We start from the raw sequence: 20655 nt of genomic DNA on the forward strand, positions 1-20655 counted from the left end.
CATATGCACAAAAAGCTTATTTCTCTCCAATGCTAGACTCAAATGTGTTTACATCCCTGTTAGTGAGCAGTTCTCCTTTACCGAGATTACACATCTACCTGACAGGAGTGGCATATCAAGAAGCTGATTAAACAGAATGATCGTTACACAGGTGCACCTTGTGCTGGGGACAATGAAAGGCCACTCTTAAATGTGCAGTTTTGTTACACAACAATGCCACAGATATCTCAACTTTTGAGGGAGCGTGTAATTGGCATGTTGACTGTTGGAATGTCCACCAGAGCTGTTGCCAGAGAATTTAATGTGTATTTCTCTACCATAAGCCACCTCCAATGTCGTTTTTAAAGAATTTGGCAGTACGTCCAACCGGCCTCGCAATGCACAACCACGTGTATGGTGTTGTGTGTGCAAGCGGTTTGCTGATGTCCAACCGGCCTCGCAATGCACAACCACGTGTATGGTGTTGTGTGTGCAAGCGGTTTGCTGATGTCAACCTTGTGAACAGAGTGCCCAAGGTGCTGGTTGGGTTATGGTATGTGTAGGTATAAGCTACGGACAGTGAAAACAATAGCATTTTATCAATGCCAATTTAAATGCACAGAGATTCCGTGACAAAATCCTGAGGCCCATTGTCATGCCATTCATCCTCCTCCATCACCTCATGTCTCAGCATGATAATGCACGGCCCCATGTCGCTAGGATCTGTACACAATTCCTGGAAGCTGAAAATGTCCCAGTTCTTCCATGGCCTGCATACTCACCAGACATGACACCCGTTGAGCATGTTTGGGATGCCCTGGATCGACGTGTACGACAGCGTGTTCCAGTTCCCGCCAATATCCAGTAATTTCACACAGCCGTTGAAGAGGAGTGAGACAACATTCCAACAGGCCGCAATCAACAACCTGATCAACTCTATGTGAAGGAGATGTGTCGTGCTGCATGAGGCAAATGGTGGCTGACTGACTGGTTTTCTGATCCACACCCCTACCTTTTATTTTTTAAAGGTTTCTGTGACCAACAGATGCATATCTTTATTCCTAGTCATGAAATTGATAGATTAGGTCCTAATTAATTTATTTCAATTGACTGATTTCCTTACATGAACTGAAACTCAGTAAAATCTTTGAAATTGTTGCATGTTGCGTTTATATTTTTGTTCAGTATAATTGTAATAGTTGACTTGCCTACAGATTAAACCTGCAGTTTGGTTTAGACCAGAGATTCAGATAAAATGAAGAGATACCTACTGTACGTCTCCACCCTGACAATTGAAACTGTTGTCCATAGGGCGGGAAAGACAGCCTGTCACCCTCCCACCTCTCTTTGGATTGGTGGATACATCTAGTTTATTTGAATATTTTGTTGAATATTCGATGAGGGTTGTTGACGTCACCAGTCTGTATTACGTGGAGAGTGAGACGCGTCGTGAATAGGACTGTCAAGAACCGGGATAAACTGATATAAAGTGTTATTTTTTCTCAAAGTTGCCGGGATGTCACGTGTTCTACTTATATCAGCACGCTCGTAACAACCTAAACATTACAAATCTTCTATTCAATCAAATAAGCCTCACGTAGCAAATAAGCCATTACACTTTTTTGTTGACCAAAGTCGACACTCAAATGTATTATTTTACGCCTGCCACGTTAGGTTAGTCAAATCAAATTCAATTTCAAGCTGCTTTATTGGCATGAAAAACATTGCGTCAATATTGCCAAAGCAACAATGTATACAATATAAATTGTTTATAAAATAATGCAGAATAATAATATCAAATGGTAATAAATAATACAAATAAAACTAATAAAATGGTAACAATTAATAGTAGAAAAATAATAAATAAATAGGGACGAAAAAAGGCTAAACATGGAAAATGAAACTACAACTAACTCATCAGTACTACAACCAGCACCATCATTACTACTACAGTACTATACCACCACTACCACAACCACCATTACATCAGTACTACAACCAGCACCATCATTACTACTACAGTACTATACCACCACTACCACAACCACCATTACATCAGTACTACAACCAGCACCATCATTACTACTACAGTACTATACCACCACTACCACAACCACCATTACATCAGTACTACAACCAGCACCATCATTACTACTACAGTACTATACCACCACTACCACAACCACCATTACATCAGTACTACAACCAGCACCATCATTACTACTACAGTACTATACCACCACTACCACAACCACCATTACATCAGTACTACAACCAGCACCATCATTACTACTACAGTACTATACCACCACTACCACAACCACCATTACATCAGTACTACAACTAGCACCATCATTACTACTACAGTACTATACCACCACTACCACAACCACCATTACATCAGTACTACAACCAGCACCATCATTACTACTACAGTACTATACCACCACTACCACAACCACCATTACATCAGTACTACAACTAGCACCATCATTACTACTACAGTACTATACCACCACTACCACAACCACCATTACATCAGTACTACAACTAGCACCATCATTACTACTACAGTACTATACCACCACTACCACAACCACCATTACATCAGTACTACAACTAGCACCATCATTACTACTACAGTACTATACCACCACTACCACAACCACCATTACATCAGTACTACAACTAGCACCATCATTACTACTACAGTACTATACCACCACTACCACAACCACCATTACATCAGTACTACAACCAGCACCATCATTACTACTACAGTACTATACCACCACTACCACAACCACCATTACATCAGTACTACAACCAGCACCATCATTACTACTACAGTACTATACCACCACTACCACAACCACCATTACATCAGTACTACAACCAGCACCATCATTACTACTACAGTACTATACCACCACCACCACAACCACCATTACATCAGTACTACAACTAGCACCATCATTACTACTACAGTACTATACCACCACTACCACAACCACCATTACATCAGTACTACAACCAGCACCATCATTACTACTACAGTACTATACCACCACAACCACAACCACCATTACATCAGTACTACAACTAGCACCATCATTACTACTACAGTACTATACCACCACTACCACAACCACCATTACATCAGTACTACAACTAGCACCATCATTACTACTACAGTACTATACCACCACTACCACAACCACCATTACATCAGTACTACAACCAGCACCATCATTACTACTACAGTACTATACCACCACTACCACAACCACCATTACATCAGTACTACAACTAGCACCATCATTACTACTACAGTACTATACCACCACTACCACCATTACATCAGTACTACAACTAGCACCATCATTACTACTACAGTACTATACCACCACTACCACAACCACCATTACATCAGTACTACAACTAGCACCATCATTACTACTACAGTACTATACCACCACCACCACAACCACCATTAATTACACTGATATCATTATCATCACCCTTACTACCCGTACCACTACTATTTGGAATAATAACCACAACCATAATAATAATTAAGTTAATTATTCAGTGTCTCTCAGGCTATGGCAGGCAAATACATATTTGGCTGCAATAGGAGCCGTTGCTCCTTCACCCATGAGTATTTGTTGTTTTTCCTCTGGGTTTAAATAAGATCAAATGTGGAATAAATGTAGTAATTTCTACGAATAATGAATCTCTTGGTGAGGAATATTTCTCCCAGTAAAGGAGAAAGTGCATCTCTGTTTCTACCTGCCTGTCGTGCAGTGACCACATACACACTCCTCTTTGGGTAGCCATGTCTTGTTATGTCTGCCTGTTTCTATTGCCATTTGGTGGTCACTCAGCCTGTACTTGGTAAGGATCTGTCTCTGCATCGTATCTCTGACAGAGTACAGATAATCAATTCAATTTCAATTTAAGGTGCTTTATTGGCATGGTAAACATATGTTAACATTGCCAAAGCAAGTGAAATAGATAATAAACAAAAGTGAAATAAACAATAAAAAATTAACAGTAAACATTACACTCACAAAAGTTCAAAAATAATACATTAATTTCAAATGTCATATTATGTATATATACAGTGTTGTAACGATGTGTAAATAGTTAAAGTACAAAAAAAAGGGAAAATAAATCAACATAAATATGGGTTGTATTTACATTGGTGTTTGTTCTTCACTGGTTTTTCATTTCCTGCGGCTCCGTTGGTCTCCGTACAGATACTCCTCGTCTGGCGGACGAAAATACGCCACCTGCTGGAGGAGACACATTTACCCCTCTAGTTTCTCCTTTTTCCTCTCTGGTCGGTTTGAACTACTGGAGGTAAAATCTCAGCTACAGTTTGGTTTGCATGTCTGTGTATGGTGGGAGACCTACACAGGTTGGTGCTATACAGTTGTTTTTGTGGTAAATGTTTTTTTTGTATTTTTTGGGCTGCTTTTTATTTGGCAGGTGCACTTGATGCAGTTGTAATTGGACCAGCTACTAATCAGTCAGCAAAAATCATATGCGCTCACTGAAACAAATGAAATACTCGTTATTGACTTATTAAAACAATGGTCACTGACAGAGAAAGGAGGAAAGTGGTACCCTAATTTCCCCGTGTACCCCCAAAGCATCACATCCCAGTGCTTCACCAGCCAGCTACATTTCTTGAATATGTCTCCCCCTCCTGTCTCCTCTCCTCGATTCTTTTCCACTCAGTTACTCGCAGTTTAAAATGGCGGCGTTGAGTAACGCCGAGTCCCCACCGCCCGTCTTCAACGGTGACACGATGGACCGAGACCCGGAGCGGGAGCGGGGACTGGAGGAGCTGGGAGCCTGCCTGGACCCAGCCTGTTCGGTGGGGATCCCAGAATGTCCGCAGGACGAGGAGGTATGGACCGGGGAGACGGGGGTGAAGCTGGGCATGGTGAGACGGGGGTACCGAGTGGAGGTAACTGGATGAGGATCTTTAGGAAACACCGGCTGTAATATGGATCGTGGGGATGCATTGCAGGGGGCGAAATGATGCACTAAAATGGAAATGATTTCCATCACTAACGTGTCCTTCGTCCTCTTTGCATTTGCCGTTATTCCTTAAGGTGCATTTTGCGTTAGACTACATTGATCAAGTTATATATCCGCTGACGCCAATGTTTATTTCAGGCCTGCCTATATTTCATTTGCTTTTCGAGTTTTTTTTCTTCTTCTCTCCAGCAGGTCTCTCTCTCTCTCTCTCTCTCTCTCTCTCTCTCTGCGGCGGCTGCTGCATCCAGCTCTCTGTTTGCTAGCTGGCACCGGCTGGCTTCACCGATCTACCGCGTACGGGTTGATAATGCCTCGTTTTATATCCATATAGCGAACTGACAAACTTATTTCTATTTCTGAACAATTCATCAGGGATTTACGGTTTCCGTCTATTCGATACAGAGAATCCCCTTCGTGGGCTGTCTGTCGACGGGAGCTGATATGTCGGTGCAAAGATCGGCTTTGTTTTGCTTGATAAAATGTACATTATTTTACAATATAAATCATTGATATGGAGGTTCATGCAGAATTATTAGCGCACGATTTGTAATAGTCATACGCTAGCTAGGCCTCTTCCATCATCATGGCTCAAATGATATGCTCCTAGCTAACGTTACATTTATGTAAAGTTAAACCATATTTTAACAGCTATTTTCAAAAATATTTTTGGTTTCAATGCAAGAAGGCCTGTATCGAAGACATGAAATTAAAATAAAGGACATCATGCAACAGTCAAGAGGTATTTTGTGAGTGACATATCAGGCTTATCCAATTGACCATAAGATAAAAATGATGCCAATATCACAATTGCATCATATTGTATTTATTAGTCAAATAGAAAAATCTGTAAGTTGTGCAAAGAGCCAAACCAAAATCCTCAATCAATTCTCTGTCAGCTTTACTTTGGGACCTTGACTAACCTGCTGTTGATACTAGTGGTTTCTCTGGTTACAGTAGAACTCATAAACCAATTCACCTGGGATCCAGGTAATTAGATCAATTAGTAGGCCTAATTAGTCAGATTTTTTTGTTTTGTTTTAAAGGTATACTCAGGTAGCTAAACTTTCTCCTTCCCAAAAGTGCTTGACTGATGTTATTGTATGCCTTCACAATAAATACAATATCTTTATTCTGTTGAAATTTTGTCCGCGCGGGATATCTGTAAATCTTCAGGATATCTTCCGAGCTGAGTGAATAATATTGCCCCCCATTCAGCAGTCAACAGAATTCAAATAGAATGCACATAGAATCAAATAGAATGCACATAGAATCAAATAGAATGCACATAGAATCAAATAGAATGCACATTGAATTCAAATAGAATGCACATAGAATCAAATAGAATTCAAATAGAGTGCACATAGAATCAAACCGAATTCAAATAGAATGCACATAGAATGCACATAGAATCAAACCGAATTCAAATAGAATGCACATAGAATGCACATATAATCAAACAGAATTCAAATAGAACAGTTAGACAGCCTCCAGAATTTGGGCTACTAGAAAGTATTTTTGAAACCTCCAGCTTTGGGCTGGATGTGTCAATGTGTAGTTCATACATGCATAATCTATGCGCAAGAAATACTGTCTTACCTTAATGAGACACGGAATCCCGAGTTTGAAAGCGACAGTATTTCTGGAAGCTGTGCTGTGCCATTTTTCCCCCCCCCCCACTACCCCTCCTCCCACGTGGGCTAGCCCCCTTAGCAATTTGATTTCTAGCCAATGAGCTTCAGCCCCTCGCCATTTGAGTGACAACGAATCAAGATGCAGAGTGGAGAGAGTAATGACGTGGTGCACATATCTGTTCCAATGTGACGTAGTACTCAATATTCTCCACAACCACTATTGGCTAGTGAGCTCTACTTTCAGAACTACTGGCTAAAAAGTACCGGAGGATCTCTTTAATGGTCATAGAATCAGAGAATGTCATTGAATTTGAATTCTATTGCCCCAAAACAGTAAAACATTGTCCAGACTGAGGCCAAACAGCATTAAGAGTCCAGAGGTCTCACATCCACCTGCCCCAGATATGCACATGATGTGCGCATTTGGAGTTATTTTCATGAAACAGTACTCTGCGGCCTCACGTTTCTATCCACGGTTTTTATGCGAGTAGTCATACCGTATTAAAAGTGGGAGTTCCTCCCATTCTTCTCTGCAGATCCTCTCAAGGTCTGTCAGGTTGGATGGGTAGCATCGCTGCACAGGTATTTTCAGGTCTCTCCAGAGATGTTTGATCGGGTTCAAGTCCGGGCTCTGGCTGGGCCACTCAAGGACATTTTAGAGACTTGTCCCGAAGTCACTCCTGCGTTGTCTTGTCTGTGTGCTTAGGGTCGTTGTCCTGTTGGAAGGTGAACCTTCGCCCCAGTCTGAGCGCTCTGGAGCAGGTTTTCATCAAGGATCTCTCTGTACTTTGCTCCGTTCATCTTTCCCTCGATCCTGACTAGTCTCCCAGGCCCTGCCGCTGAAAAACATTCCCACAGCATGATGCTGCCACCACCATGCTTCACCATAGGGATAGTACCAGGTTTCCTCCAGACGCAACGCTTGGCATTCAGGCCAAAGAGTTCAATCTTGGTTTCATCAGACCAGAGAATCTTGTTTCTCATAGTCTGAAAGTCCTTCAAGTGCCTGTTTGGCAAACTCCAAGCAGGCTGTCATATGCCTTTTACTGAGGAGTGGCTTCCGTCTGGCCACTCTACCATTAAGGCCTGATTAGTGGAGTGCTGCAGAGATGATTGTCCTTTTGGAAGGTTCTCCCATCTCCACAGAGGAACTCTGTAGCTCTGTCAGTGACAGTCAGGTTCTTGGTCACCTGCCTGACCAAGGACCTTCTACCCTGATTGCTCAGTTTGGCCGGGCAGCCAGCTCTATGAAGAGTCTTGGTGGTTCCAAACTTCTTCCATTTTAAGAATGATGGAGGGCACTTGGGGACCTTCAATGCTGCTGACATTTTTTGGTACCCTTCCCCAGATATGTGCCTCAACGCAATCCTGTCTCGGAGGTCTATGGACAATTCCATCGACTTCATGGCTTGGTTTTTGCTCTGACATGCCCTGTCAACTGTGGGACCTTTTTATAGACAGTTATGTGCCTTTCCAAATCATGTCCAATCAATAGAATTTACCACAGGTGGACTCCAATCAAGTTGTAGAAACATCTGAAGGATGATCAATGCAAACAGGATGCACCTGAGCTCATTCTCGAGTCTCATAGCAAAGGGTCTAAATACTTATGTTAATAAGCTAATTTCTGTTTTGTTTTTAATACATTTCTAAAAACCTGTTTTGGCTTTGTCATTATGGGATATTGTGATGTCATTATGGGGTATTGTGATGTCATTATGGGGTATTGTGATGTCATTATGGGGTGTTGTGATGTCATTATGGGGTGTTGTGATGTCATTATGGGGTATTGTGATGTCATTATGGGGTATTGTGTGTAGATTGCTGAGTATTTTAAGCGATTTTAGAATAAGGCTGTAACGTAACAAAATGTGTAAAAAGTCAAGGGGTCTGAGTACTTTCCGAAGGCACTGTACATACAAATACATTTGTGCTCATAAAGAATGTGTACGGTACTCAAACCACTCAAGATTGATCAGAGAATCAAACTCTTATGTAGTTTACGATCCTTTTGATCATTTTCAATGAGACCCCTAAAATGCTAGAAAGGATTTGGTTTGGCTTTTTCGAGACAGCCCTAATGTCAAATCACGTTCTGAATATCTGAGGGCAGGGGGGGGGGGGGGCTTGTCTTAGTTCTAGGCCTACTCTCTGGATGTACAGATGCTTCCATGCATTTAACCAGTGATGGGGAAGGTTGGTGTGACTGGTTATTTTAGGATCCATGGCCCACGGTAGAGACACTGGTTTATGAAGCATTTTCTTACATTGAACACGTATACTAACTGAAACCCCTAAAGAGGGATTGGTTTGTTATGCTGGTATACTGTCTATACAAAGACAAGCATTGCATTTTATCTGGTGGTTGTTGTGTGGAAGACATGGCTGAGGGTGGAGAGGAGACTGACCCCCCCCCGCTCTCCCAGGGTGGAGAGGAGACTGACCCCCCCCCCCCCTGCTCTCCCAGGGTGGAGAGGAGACTGACCCCCCCCCCCCCCCCCGCTCTCCCAGGGTGGAGAGGAGACTGACCCCCTGCTGTCCCAGGGTGGAGAGGAGACTGACCCTGCTCTCCCAGGGTGGAGAGGAGACTGACCCTGCTCTCCCAGGGTGGAGAGGAGACTGACCCTGCTCTCCCAGGGTGGAGAGGAGACTGACCCCCCCTGCTCTCCCAGGGTGGAGAGGAGACTGACCCTGCTCTCCCAGGGTGGAGAGGAGACTGACCCTGCTCTCCCAGGGTGGAGAGGAGACTAACAGTGATTTGTGATTTCATTGAGACTGTCAGTTGTGTAATGATTTAGATTTTAATGTTGCCGGTCGGTTGTGAAGTTGGGCAGCGACCAGTAAGAACAACAATTAGCTTAGTCTTCCACTACTAGTGTCTAATGCTTCCAAAACAGCACCCTAGTCCTTTTATTTTTAGCCTAGTGCTCTACTTTTCACCACGACCCATAGGGACCCATAGTGCACTACTTTAGACCAGAGCCCTATGTAGGGAATAGGGCTCTGGTCTAAAGTAGTGCACTGAATAGGGCTCTGGTCTATAGTAGTGCACTATATAGGGAATAGGGCTCTGGTCTATAGTAGTGCACTACATAGGGAATAGGGCTCTGGTCTATAGTAGTGTACTGTATAGGGAATAGGGCTCTGGTCTAAAGTAGTGTACTATATAGGGAATAGGGCTCTGGTCTATAGTAGTGCACTATATAGGGAATAGGGCTCTGGTCTATAGTAGTGTACTATATAGGGAATAGGGCTCTGGTCTATAGTAGTGCACTATATAGGGAATAGGGCTCTGGTCTATAGTAGTGTACTGTATAGGGAATAGGGCTCTGGTCTAAAGTAGTGTACTATATAGGGAATAGGGCTCTGGTCTAAAGTAGTGCACTATATAGGGAATAGGGCTCTGGGTCTATAGTAGTGCACTATATAGGGAATAGGGCTCTGGTCTAAAGTAGTGCACTATATAGGGAATAGGGCTCTGGTCTAAAGTAGTGCACTATATAGGGAATAGGGCTCTGGTCTAAAGTAGTGCACTATATAGGGAATAGGGCTCTGGTCTAAAGTAGTGCACTATATAGGGAATGGGGCTCTGGTCTAAAGTAGTGCACTATATAGGGAATAGGGCTCTGGTCTATAGTAGTGTACTATATAGGGAATAGGGCTCTGGTCTAAAGTAGTGTACTATATAGGGAATAGGGCTCTGGTCTAAAGTAGTGCACTATATAGGGAATAGGGCTCTGGTCTAAAGTAGTGTACTATATAGGGCTCTGGTCTAAAGTAGTGCACTATATAGGGAATAGGGCTCCATTTGGAACATAGACATGCTATGCCTCTGCAATGTCTATAGTGACCATTTCAGTCAATGCAAGTAGGCTATATAACGGTATGATGTGACTTTCATAATTAAAGTGTGTGTTTTGTGTCCTTAGATCTGGAATATCAAACAGATGATCAAGCTGACACAGGAGCACTTAGAGGCACTACTGGACAAGTTTGGTGGAGAATGTAACCCTCCGGCCATATATCTGGAGGTGAGTTACCCTGTGAGGAGAATGTAACCCTCCGGCCATATATCTGGAGGTGAGTTACCCTGTGAGGAGAATGTAACCCTCCGGCCATATATCTGGAGGTGAGTTACCCTGTGAGGAGAATGTAAACCCTCCGGCCATATATCTGGAGGTGAGTTACCCTGTGAGGAGAATGTAAACCCTCCGGCCATATATCTGGAGGTGAGTTACCCTGTGAGGAGAATGTAAACCCTCCGGCCATATATCTGGAGGTGAGTTACCCTGTGAGGAGAATGTAAACCCTCCGGCCATATATCTGGAGGTGAGTTACCCTGTGAGGAGAATGTAACCCTCCGGCCATATATCTGGAGGTGAGTTACCCTGTGAGGAGAATGTAAACCCTCCGGCCATATATCTGGAGGTGAGTTACCCTGTGAGGAGAATGTAAACCCTCCGGCCATATATCTGGAGGTGAGTTACCCTGTGAGGAGAATGTAACCCTCCGGCCATATATCTGAGGTGAGTTACCCTGTGAGGAGAATGTAACCCTCCGGCCATATATCTGGAGGTGAGTTACCCTGTGAGGAGAATGTAACCCTCCGGCCATATATCTGGAGGTGAGTTACCCTGTGAGGAGATGTAACCCTCCGGCCATATATCTGGAGGTGAGTTACCCTGTGAGGAGAATGTAACCCTCCGGCCATATATCTGGAGGTGAGTTACCCTGTGAGGAGAATGTAAACCCTCCGGCCATATATCTGGAGGTGAGTTACCCTGTGAGGAGAATGTAACCCTCCGGCCATATATCTGGAGGTGAGTTACCCTGTGAGGAGAATGTAAACCCTCCGGCCATATATCTGGAGGTGAGTTACCCTGTGAGGAGAATGTAAACCCTCCGGCCATATATCTGGAGGTGAGTTACCCTGTGAGGAGAATGTAAACCCTCCGGCCATATATCTGGAGGTGAGTTACCCTGTGAGGAGAATGTAACCCTCCGGCCATATATCTGGAGGTGAGTTACCCTGTGAGGAGAATGTAACCCTCCGGCCATATATCTGGAGGTGAGTTACCCTGTGAGGAGAATGTAACCCTCCGGCCATATATCTGGAGGTGAGTTACCCTGTGAGGAGAATGTAACCCTCCGGCCATATATCTGGAGGTGAGTTACCCTGTGAGGAGAATGTAACCCTCCGGCCATATATCTGGAGGTGAGTTACCCTGTGAGGAGAATGTAACCCTCCGGCCATATATCTGGAGGTGAGTTACCCTGTGAGGAGAATGTAACCCTCCGGCCATATATCTGGAGGTGAGTTACCCTGTGAGGAGAATGTAAACCCTCCGGCCATATATCTGGAGGTGAGTTACCCTGTGAGGAGAATGTAACCCTCCGGCCATATATCTGGAGGTGAGTTACCCTGTGAGGAGAATGTAACCCTCCGGCCATATATCTGGAGGTGAGTTACCCTGTGAGGAGAATGTAAACCCTCCGGCCATATATCTGGAGGTGAGTTACCCTGTGAGGAGAATGTAAACCCTCCGGCCATATATCTGGAGGTGAGTTACCCTGTGAGGAGAATGTAACCCTCCGGCCATATATCTGGAGGTGAGTTACCCTGTGAGGAGAATGTAACCCTCCGGCCATATATCTGGAGGTGAGTTACCCTGTGAGGAGAATGTAACCCTCCGGCCATATATCTGGAGGTGAGTTACCCTGTGAGGAGAATGTAAACCCTCCGGCCATATATCTGGAGGTGAGTTACCCTGTGAGGAGAATGTAAACCCTCCGGCCATATATCTGGAGGTGAGTTACCCTGTGAGGAGAATGTAAACCCTCCGGCCATATATCTGGAGGTGAGTTACCCTGTGAGGAGAATGTAAACCCTCCGGCCATATATCTGGAGGTGAGTTACCCTGTGAGGAGAATGTAACCCTCCGGCCATATATCTGGAGGTGAGTTACCCTGTGTGGCGAGTACACCAGTAAGCTGGATGCTCTGCAGCAGAGGGAGGCGTGTGTGTACACATTATGTATATAGAGATGTGTGTGTATATAGATACAGTACCAGACAATAGTTTGGACACATCTACTCATTCAAGGGTTTTTCTTTATTTTTGCTATTTTCTACATTGTAGAATAATAGTGAAGATATCAAAACTATGAAATAACTAACATGGAATCATGTAGTAACCAAAAAAGTGTTAAACAAATCCAAATATTTAATGTTTAAGTAGCCACCCTTTGCCTTGAAGACAGCTTTGCACACTCTTGGTGTTCTCTCAACCTGCTTCATGAAGGTAGTCACCTGCAATGCATTTCAATTAACTTGTGTGCCTTGTTAGTTTGTGGAATGTCTTTCCTTAATGCTTTTGAGCCAATCAGTTGTGTTGTGACAAGGTAGGGGTGCTATACAGAAGATAGCCCTGTATGGTAAAAGACCAAGTCCATATTATGGAAAGAACAGCTCAAATAAGCAAAGAAAAACGACAGTCCATCATTACTTTAAGACATGAAGGTCAGTCAATCTGGAAAATTTCTGTCACAAAAACCATCAAGCCCTATGATGAAAATGTCTCATGAGGACCGCCACAGGAAATGAATACCCAGAGTTACCTCTGCTGCAGAGGATAAGTTCATTAGAGTTAACCTCACCTCGGATTGCAGCCCAAATAAATGCTTCTCAGAGTTCAAGTTAGACACATCTCAACATCAACTGTTCAGAGGAGACTGCGTGAATCAGGCCTTCATGGTCGAATTGCTGCAAAGAAACCACTACTTAAGGACACCAATAAGAAGAGACTTGCTTGGGCCAAGAAACACGAGCAATGGACATTACACCGGTGGAAATCTGTCCTTTGATCTGATGAGTCCAAATTTGAGATTTTTGATTCCAACCGCCGTGTCTTTGTGAGACGCAGAGTAGGTGAATGGATGATCTCCGCATGTGTGGTTCCCACCGTGAAGCATGGAGGAGGAGGTGTGATGGTGTGGGGATGCTTTGCTGGTGCCACTGTCTGTGATTTATTTAGAATTCAAGGTACGCTTAACCTGCATGGCTACCGCAGCATCCCATCTGGTTTGTGCTTAGTGGGACTATAATTTGTTTTTCAACAGGACAATGACCCAACACACCTCCAGGCTGTGTAAGGGCTATTTGACCAAGAAGGAGAGTGATGGAGTGCTGCGTCAGATGACCTGGTCTCCACAATCCCTCGACCTCAACCCAATTGAGATGGTTTGGGATGAGTTGGACCGCAGAGTGAAGGAAAAGCAGCCAGAAAGTGCTCAGCATATGTGGGAACTCCTTCAAGACTGTTGTAAAAGCATTCCAGGTGAAGCTGGTTGAGAGAATGCCAAGAGTGTGCAAAGCTGTGATCATGGCAAAGGGTGGCTACTTTGAAGAATCTCAAATCTAAAATATATTTAGATTTTGTTTAACACTTTTTTTTTTTTTTTGGTTACTACATGATTTCATACGTGTTATTTCATAGTTTTGATGTCTTCACTAATTCTACAATGTAGAAAATAGTGAGGAGAAAAAAACCCTGGAATGAGTATGTGTGTCTGAACTTTTGACTCGTGATGGATGTTTAAAAAAATTTGTGAATTCTCTCTGTAGGCCTATGAGGAGTACACCAGTAAGCTGGATGCTCTGCAGCAGAGGGAGCAGCAGCTGCTGGAGGCCATGGGAAACGGGACAGACTTCTACTCCTCCTCTCCTACGCCCCCTTCCCTCCTAGATGGGGGTTTGAGCTGTTCTGGGGGATCCGGGGGCACCCAGTTCCTTCTCCCCTCCGCCCCAAACACCCTGGCTGTCCTCCAGACCCCTACAGACGGACGGGCCAATCCCCGCTCCCCTCAGAAACCCATCGTCAGGGTGTTCCTGCCCAACAAACAGCGGACCGTGGTGAGTAACGAGTGGTTATAATACATATACCACTTGGTGTAGGCTATGGGAGGGGTTAGGGGGGCTATGGGGGGGGGGGCTATGGGAGGGGTTAGGGGGGCTATGGGAGGGGTTAGGGGGGCTATGGGAGGGCTATGGAAGGGGTTAGGGGGGCCTATGGGAGGGGTTAGGGGGCTATGGGAATGCTATGGGAGGGGTTAGGGGGGGCTATGGGAGGGGTTAGGGGGGGCTATGGGAGTGGTTAGGGAGACATGGCCTGTCCTGTATTGATGATATTAGACAATAGTTAGGGAGAGATTGCCTGTATTGATGATATTAGACAATAGTTAGGGAGAGATGGCCTGTATTGATGATGTTAGACAATAGTTAGGGAGAGATGGTCTGTCCTGTATTGATGATATTAGACAATAGTTAGGGAGAGATGGTCTGTATTGATGATGTTAGACAATAGTTAGGGAGAGATGGCCTGTATTGATGATATTAGACAATAGTTAGGGAGAGATGGTCTGTATTGATGATGTTAGGGAGAGATGGTCTGTATTGATGATGTTAGGGAGAGATGGCCTGTATTGATGATATTATACAATAGTTAGGGAGAGATGGCCTGTCCTGTATTGATGATATTAGACAATAGTTAGGGAGAGATGGTCTGTATTGATGATATTAGGCAATAGTTAGGGAGAGATGGTCTGTATTGATGATATTAGACAATAGTTAGGGAGAGATGGCCTGTATTGATGATATTAGACAATAGTTAGGGAGAGATGGTCTGTATTGATGATATTAGACAATAGTTAGGGAGAGATGGCCTGTATTGATGATATTAGACAATAGTTAGGGAGAGATGGTCTGTCCTGTATTGATGATGTTAGACAATAGTTAGGGAGAGATGGCCTGTATTGATGATATTAGACAATAGTTAGGGAGAGATGGCCTGTCCTGTATTGATGATATTAGACAATAGTTAGGGAGAGATGGTCTGTATTGATGATATTAGACAATAGTTAGGGAGAGATGGCCTGTATTGATGTTAAGGAGAGATGGTCTGTATTGATGATATTAGACAATAGTTAGGGAGAGATGGCCTGTCCTGTACTGATGATGTTAGACACTAGTTAGGGAGAGATGGCCTGTCCTGTATTGATGATATTAGACAATAGTTAGGGAGAGATGGTCTGTATTGATGATATTAGACAATAGTTAGGGAGAGATGGTCTGTATTGATGATATTAGACAATAGTTAGGGATAGATGGCCTGTATTGATGATGTTAGGGAGAGATGGCCTGTATTGATGATGTTAGGGAGAGATGGCCTGTATTGATGATGTTAGGGAGAGATGGCCTGTATTGATGATGTTAGGGAGAGATGGCCTGTATTGATGATGTTAGACAATAGTTAGGGAGAGATGGCCTGTATTGATGATGTTAGGGAGAGATGGCCTGTATTGATGATATTAGACAATAGTTAGGGAGAGATGGCCTGTATTGATGATATTAGGGAGAGATGGCCTGTATTGATGATATTAGGGAGAGATGGTCTGTATTGATGATGTTAGGGAGAGATGGCCTGTATTGATGATGTTAGGGAGAGATGGCCTGTATTGATGATATTAGACAATTGTTATGGAGAGATTGTCTGTATTGATGATATTAGACAATAGTAAGGGAGAGATGGCCTGTATTGATGATATTAGACAATAGTTAGGGAGAGATGGCCTGTATTGATGATGTTAGACAATAGTTAGGGAGAGATGGCCTGTATTGATGATATTAGACAATAGTTAGGGAGAGATGGTCTGTCCTGTATTGATGATATTAGACAATAGTTAGGGAGAGATGGTCTGTATTGATGATATTAGACAATAGTTAGGGAGAGATGGCCTGTATTGATGATGTTAGGGAGAGATGGCCTGTATTGATGATGTTAGGGAGAGATGGCCTGTATTGATGATATTAGACAATAGTTAGGGAGAGATTGCCTGTATTGATGATATTAGGGAGAGATGGCCTGTATTGATGATGTTAGGGAGAGATGGCCTGTATTGATGATGTTAGGGAGAGATGGCCTGTATTGATGATGTTAGGGAGAGATGGCCTGTATTGATGATGTTAGGGAGAGATGGCCTGTATTGATGATGTTAGGGAGAGATGGCCTGTATTGATGATGTTAGGGAGAGATGGCCTGTATTGATGATGTTAGGGAGAGATGGCCTGTATTGATGATGTTAGGGAGAGATGGCCTGTATTGATGATGTTAGGGAGAGATGGCCTGTATTGATGATGTTAGGGAGAGATGGCCTGTATTGATGATGTTAGGGAGAGATGGCCTGTATTGATGATGTTAGGGAGAGATGGCCTGTATTGATGATGTTAGTGGAGAGATGGCCTGTATTGATGATGTTAGGGAGAGATGGCCTGTATTGATGATGTTAGGGAGAGATGGCCTGTATTGATGATGTTAGGGAGAGATGGCCTGTATTGATGATGTTAGGGAGAGATGGCCTGTATTGATGATGTTAGGGAGAGATGGCCTGTATTGATGCAATAGTTAGGGAGAGATGGCCTGTATTGATGATGTTAGGGAGAGATGGCCTGTATTGATGATATTAGACAATAGTTAGGGAGAGATGGCCTGTATTGATGATATTAGGGAGAGATGGTCTGTATTGATGATGTTAGGGAGAGATGGCCTGTATTGATGATGTTAGGGAGAGATGGCCTGTATTGATGATGTTAGGGAGAGATGGCCTGTATTGATGATGTTAGGGAGAGATGGTCTGTATTGATCATATTAGACAATAGTTAGGGAGAGATGGCCTGTCCTGTATTGATGATATTAGACAATAGTTAGGGAGAGATGGTCTGTATTGATGATATTAGACAATAGTTAGGGAGAGATGGCCTGTATTGATGTTAAGGAGAGATGGTCTGTATTGATGATATTAGACAATAGTTAGGGAGAGATGGCCTGTCCTGTATTGATGATGTTAGACACTAGTTAGGGAGAGATGGCCTGTCCTGTATTGATGATATTAGACAATAGTTAGGGAGAGATGGTCTGTCCTGTATTGATGATATTCGACAATAGTTAGGGAGAGATGGTCTGTCCTGTATTGATGATATTAGACAATAGTTAGGGATAGATGGCCTGTATTGATGATGTTAGGGAGAGATGGCCTGTATTGATGATGTTAGGGAGAGATGGCCTGTATTGATGATGTTAGGGAGAGATGCCCTGTATTGATGATGTTAGACAATAGTTAGGGAGAGATGGCCTGTATTGATGATGTTAGGGAGAGATGGCCTGTATTGATGATATTAGACAATAGTTAGGGAGAGATGGCCTGTATTGATGATATTAGGGAGAGATGGTCTGTATTGATGATGTTAGGGAGAGATGGCCTGTATTGATGATGTTAGGGAGAGATGGCCTGTATTGATGATGTTAGGGAGAGATGGCCTGTATTGATGATGTTAGGGAGAGATGGCCTGTATTGATGATGTTAGGGAGAGATGGCCTGTATTGATGATGTTAGGGAGAGATGGCCTGTATTGATGATGTTAGGGAGAGATGGCCTGTATTGATGATGTTAGGGAGAGATGGCCTGTATTGATGATGTTAGGGAGAGATGGCCTGTATTGATGATGTTAGGGAGAGATGGTCTGTATTGATGATATTAGACAATAGTAAGGGAGAGATGGCCTGTATTGATGATATTAGACAATAGTTAGGGAGAGATGGCCTGTATTGATGATATTAGACAATAGTTAGGGAGAGATGGTCTGTCCTGTATTGATGATATTAGACAATAGTTAGGGAGAGATGGTCTGTATTGATGATATTAGACAATAGTTAGGGAGAGATGGCCTGTATTGATGATGTTAGGGAGAGATGGCCTGTATTGATGATGTTAGGGAGAGATGGCCTGTATTGATGATGTTAGGGAGAGATGGCCTGTATTGATGATGTTAGGGAGAGATGGCCTGTATTGATGATGTTAGACAATAGTTAGGGAGAGATGGCCTGTATTGATGATGTTAGGGAGAGATGGCCTGATATTAGACATGATAGTTAGGGAGAGATGGCCTGTATTGATGATGTTAGGGAGAGATGGCCTGTATTGATGATGTTAGGGAGAGATGGCCTGTATTGATGATGTTAGGGAGAGATGGCCTGTATTGATGATGTTAGGGAGAGATGGCCTGTATTGATGATGTTAGACAATAGTTAGGGAGAGATGGTCTGTCCTGTATTGATGATATTAGACAATAGTTAGGGAGAGATGGTCTGTATTGATGATATTAGACAATAGTTAGGGAGAGATGGCCTGTATTGATGATGTTAGGGAGAGATGGCCTGTATTGATCATGTTAGACAATAGTTAGGGAGAGATGGCCTGTATTGATGATGTTAGGGAGAGATGGCCTGTATTGATGATATTAGACAATAGTTAGGGAGAGATGGCCTGTATTGATGATATTAGGGAGAGATGGTCTGTATTGATGATGTTAGGGAGAGATGGTCTGTTTTGATGTTAGGGAGAGATGGCCTGTATTGATGATGTTAGGGAGAGATGGCCTGTATTGATGATGTTAGGGAGAGATGGCCTGTATTGATGATGTTAGGGAGAGATGGCCTGTATTGATGATGTTAGGGAGAGATGGCCTGTATTGATGATGTTAGGGAGAGATGGCCTGTATTGATGATGTTAGGGAGAGATGGTCTGTATTGATGATGTTAGGGAGAGATGGCCTGTATTGATGATGTTAGGGAGAGATGGCCTGTATTGATGATGTTAGGGAGAGATGGCCTGTATTGATGATGTTAGGGAGAGATGGCCTGTATTGATGATGTTAGGGAGAGATGGCCTGTATTGATGATGTAGACAATAGTTAGGGAGAGATGGTCTGTATTGATGATTAGACAATAGTTAGGGAGAGATGGCCTGTATTGATGATATTAGGGAGAGATGGCCTGTATTGATGATGTTAGGGAGAGATGGCCTGTATTTATGATGTTAGGGAGAGATGGCCTGTATTGATGATGTTAGGGAGAGATGGCCTGTATTGATGATGTTAGGGAGAGATGGCCTGTATTGATGATGTTAGGGAGAGATGGCCTGTATTGATGATGTTAGGGAGAGATGGCCTGTATTGATGATGTTAGACAATAGTTAGGGAGAGATGGTCTGTATTGATGATGTTAGACAATAGTTAGGGAGAGATGGCTCTGTATTGATGATAGTTAGGGAGAGATGGCCTGTATTGATGATGTTAGGGAGAGATGGCCTGTATTGATGATATTAGACAATAGTTAGGGAGAGATGGTCTGTATTGATGATATTAGACAATAGTTAGGGAGAGATGGCCTGTATTGATGATATTAGACAATAGTTAGGGAGAGATGGTCTGTATTGATGATATTAGACAATAGTTAGGGAGAGATGGCCTGTATTGATGATATTAGACAATAGTTAGGGAGAGATGGTCCTGTATTGATGATATTAGACAATAGTTAGGGAGAGATGGCTGTCCTGTATTGATGATATTAGACAATAGTTAGGGAGAGATGGTCCTGTATTGATGATATTAGACAATAGTTAGGGAGAGATGGCCTGTATTGATGATATTAGACAATAGTTAGGGAGAGATGGCCTGTATTGATGATGTTAGGGAGAGATGGCCTGTATTGATGATGTTAGGGAGAGATGGCCTGTATTGATGATGTTAGGGAGAGATGGCCTGTATTGATGATGTTAGGGAGAGATGGCCTGTATTGATGATGTTAGGGAGAGATGGCCTGTATTGATGATGTTAGGGAGAGATGGCCTGTATTGATGATGTTAGGGAGAGATGGCCTGTATTGATGATGTTAGGGAGAGATGGCCTGTATTGATGATGTTAGGGAGAGATGGCCTGTATTGATGATGTTAGGGAGAGATGGCCTGTATTGATGATGTTAGGGAGAGATGGCCTGTATTGATGATGTTAGGGAGAGATGGCCTGTATTGATGATGTTAGGGAGAGATGGCCTGTATTGATGATGTTAGGGAGAGATGGCCTGTATTGATCATGTTAGACA

At 43.3% G+C, this 20655-nt stretch overlaps 1 protein-coding gene across 2 annotated transcripts in view; it reads left to right on the forward strand.

Moving 5' to 3' along the window:
* Nucleotides 1–4698: 4698 nt before the first annotated feature.
* Nucleotides 4699–20655, forward strand: part of LOC106595257 (serine/threonine-protein kinase B-raf) — a 64800-nt gene continuing 48843 nt past the window's right edge. Inside the window, exons 1-3 of one of the 2 annotated variants that reach the window (XM_082964344.1) lie at nt 4699–4897; nt 10592–10693; nt 14286–14573. In XM_082964344.1, coding sequence (XP_082820470.1) covers nt 4742–4897; nt 10592–10693; nt 14286–14573 — 546 coding nt within the window. In that variant the 5' untranslated portion in view covers nt 4699–4741. The remainder of the gene's footprint in view (nt 4898–10591; nt 10694–14285; nt 14574–20655) is intronic. The other variant, XM_082964345.1, reaches the window with a different exon arrangement.

The sequence above is a fragment of the Salmo salar genome, chromosome 17 (genome assembly GCF_965601325.2).
Source record: "Salmo salar chromosome 17, fSalSal1, whole genome shotgun sequence".
In the NCBI taxonomy this organism is placed as follows: Eukaryota; Metazoa; Chordata; class Actinopteri; order Salmoniformes; family Salmonidae; genus Salmo; species Salmo salar.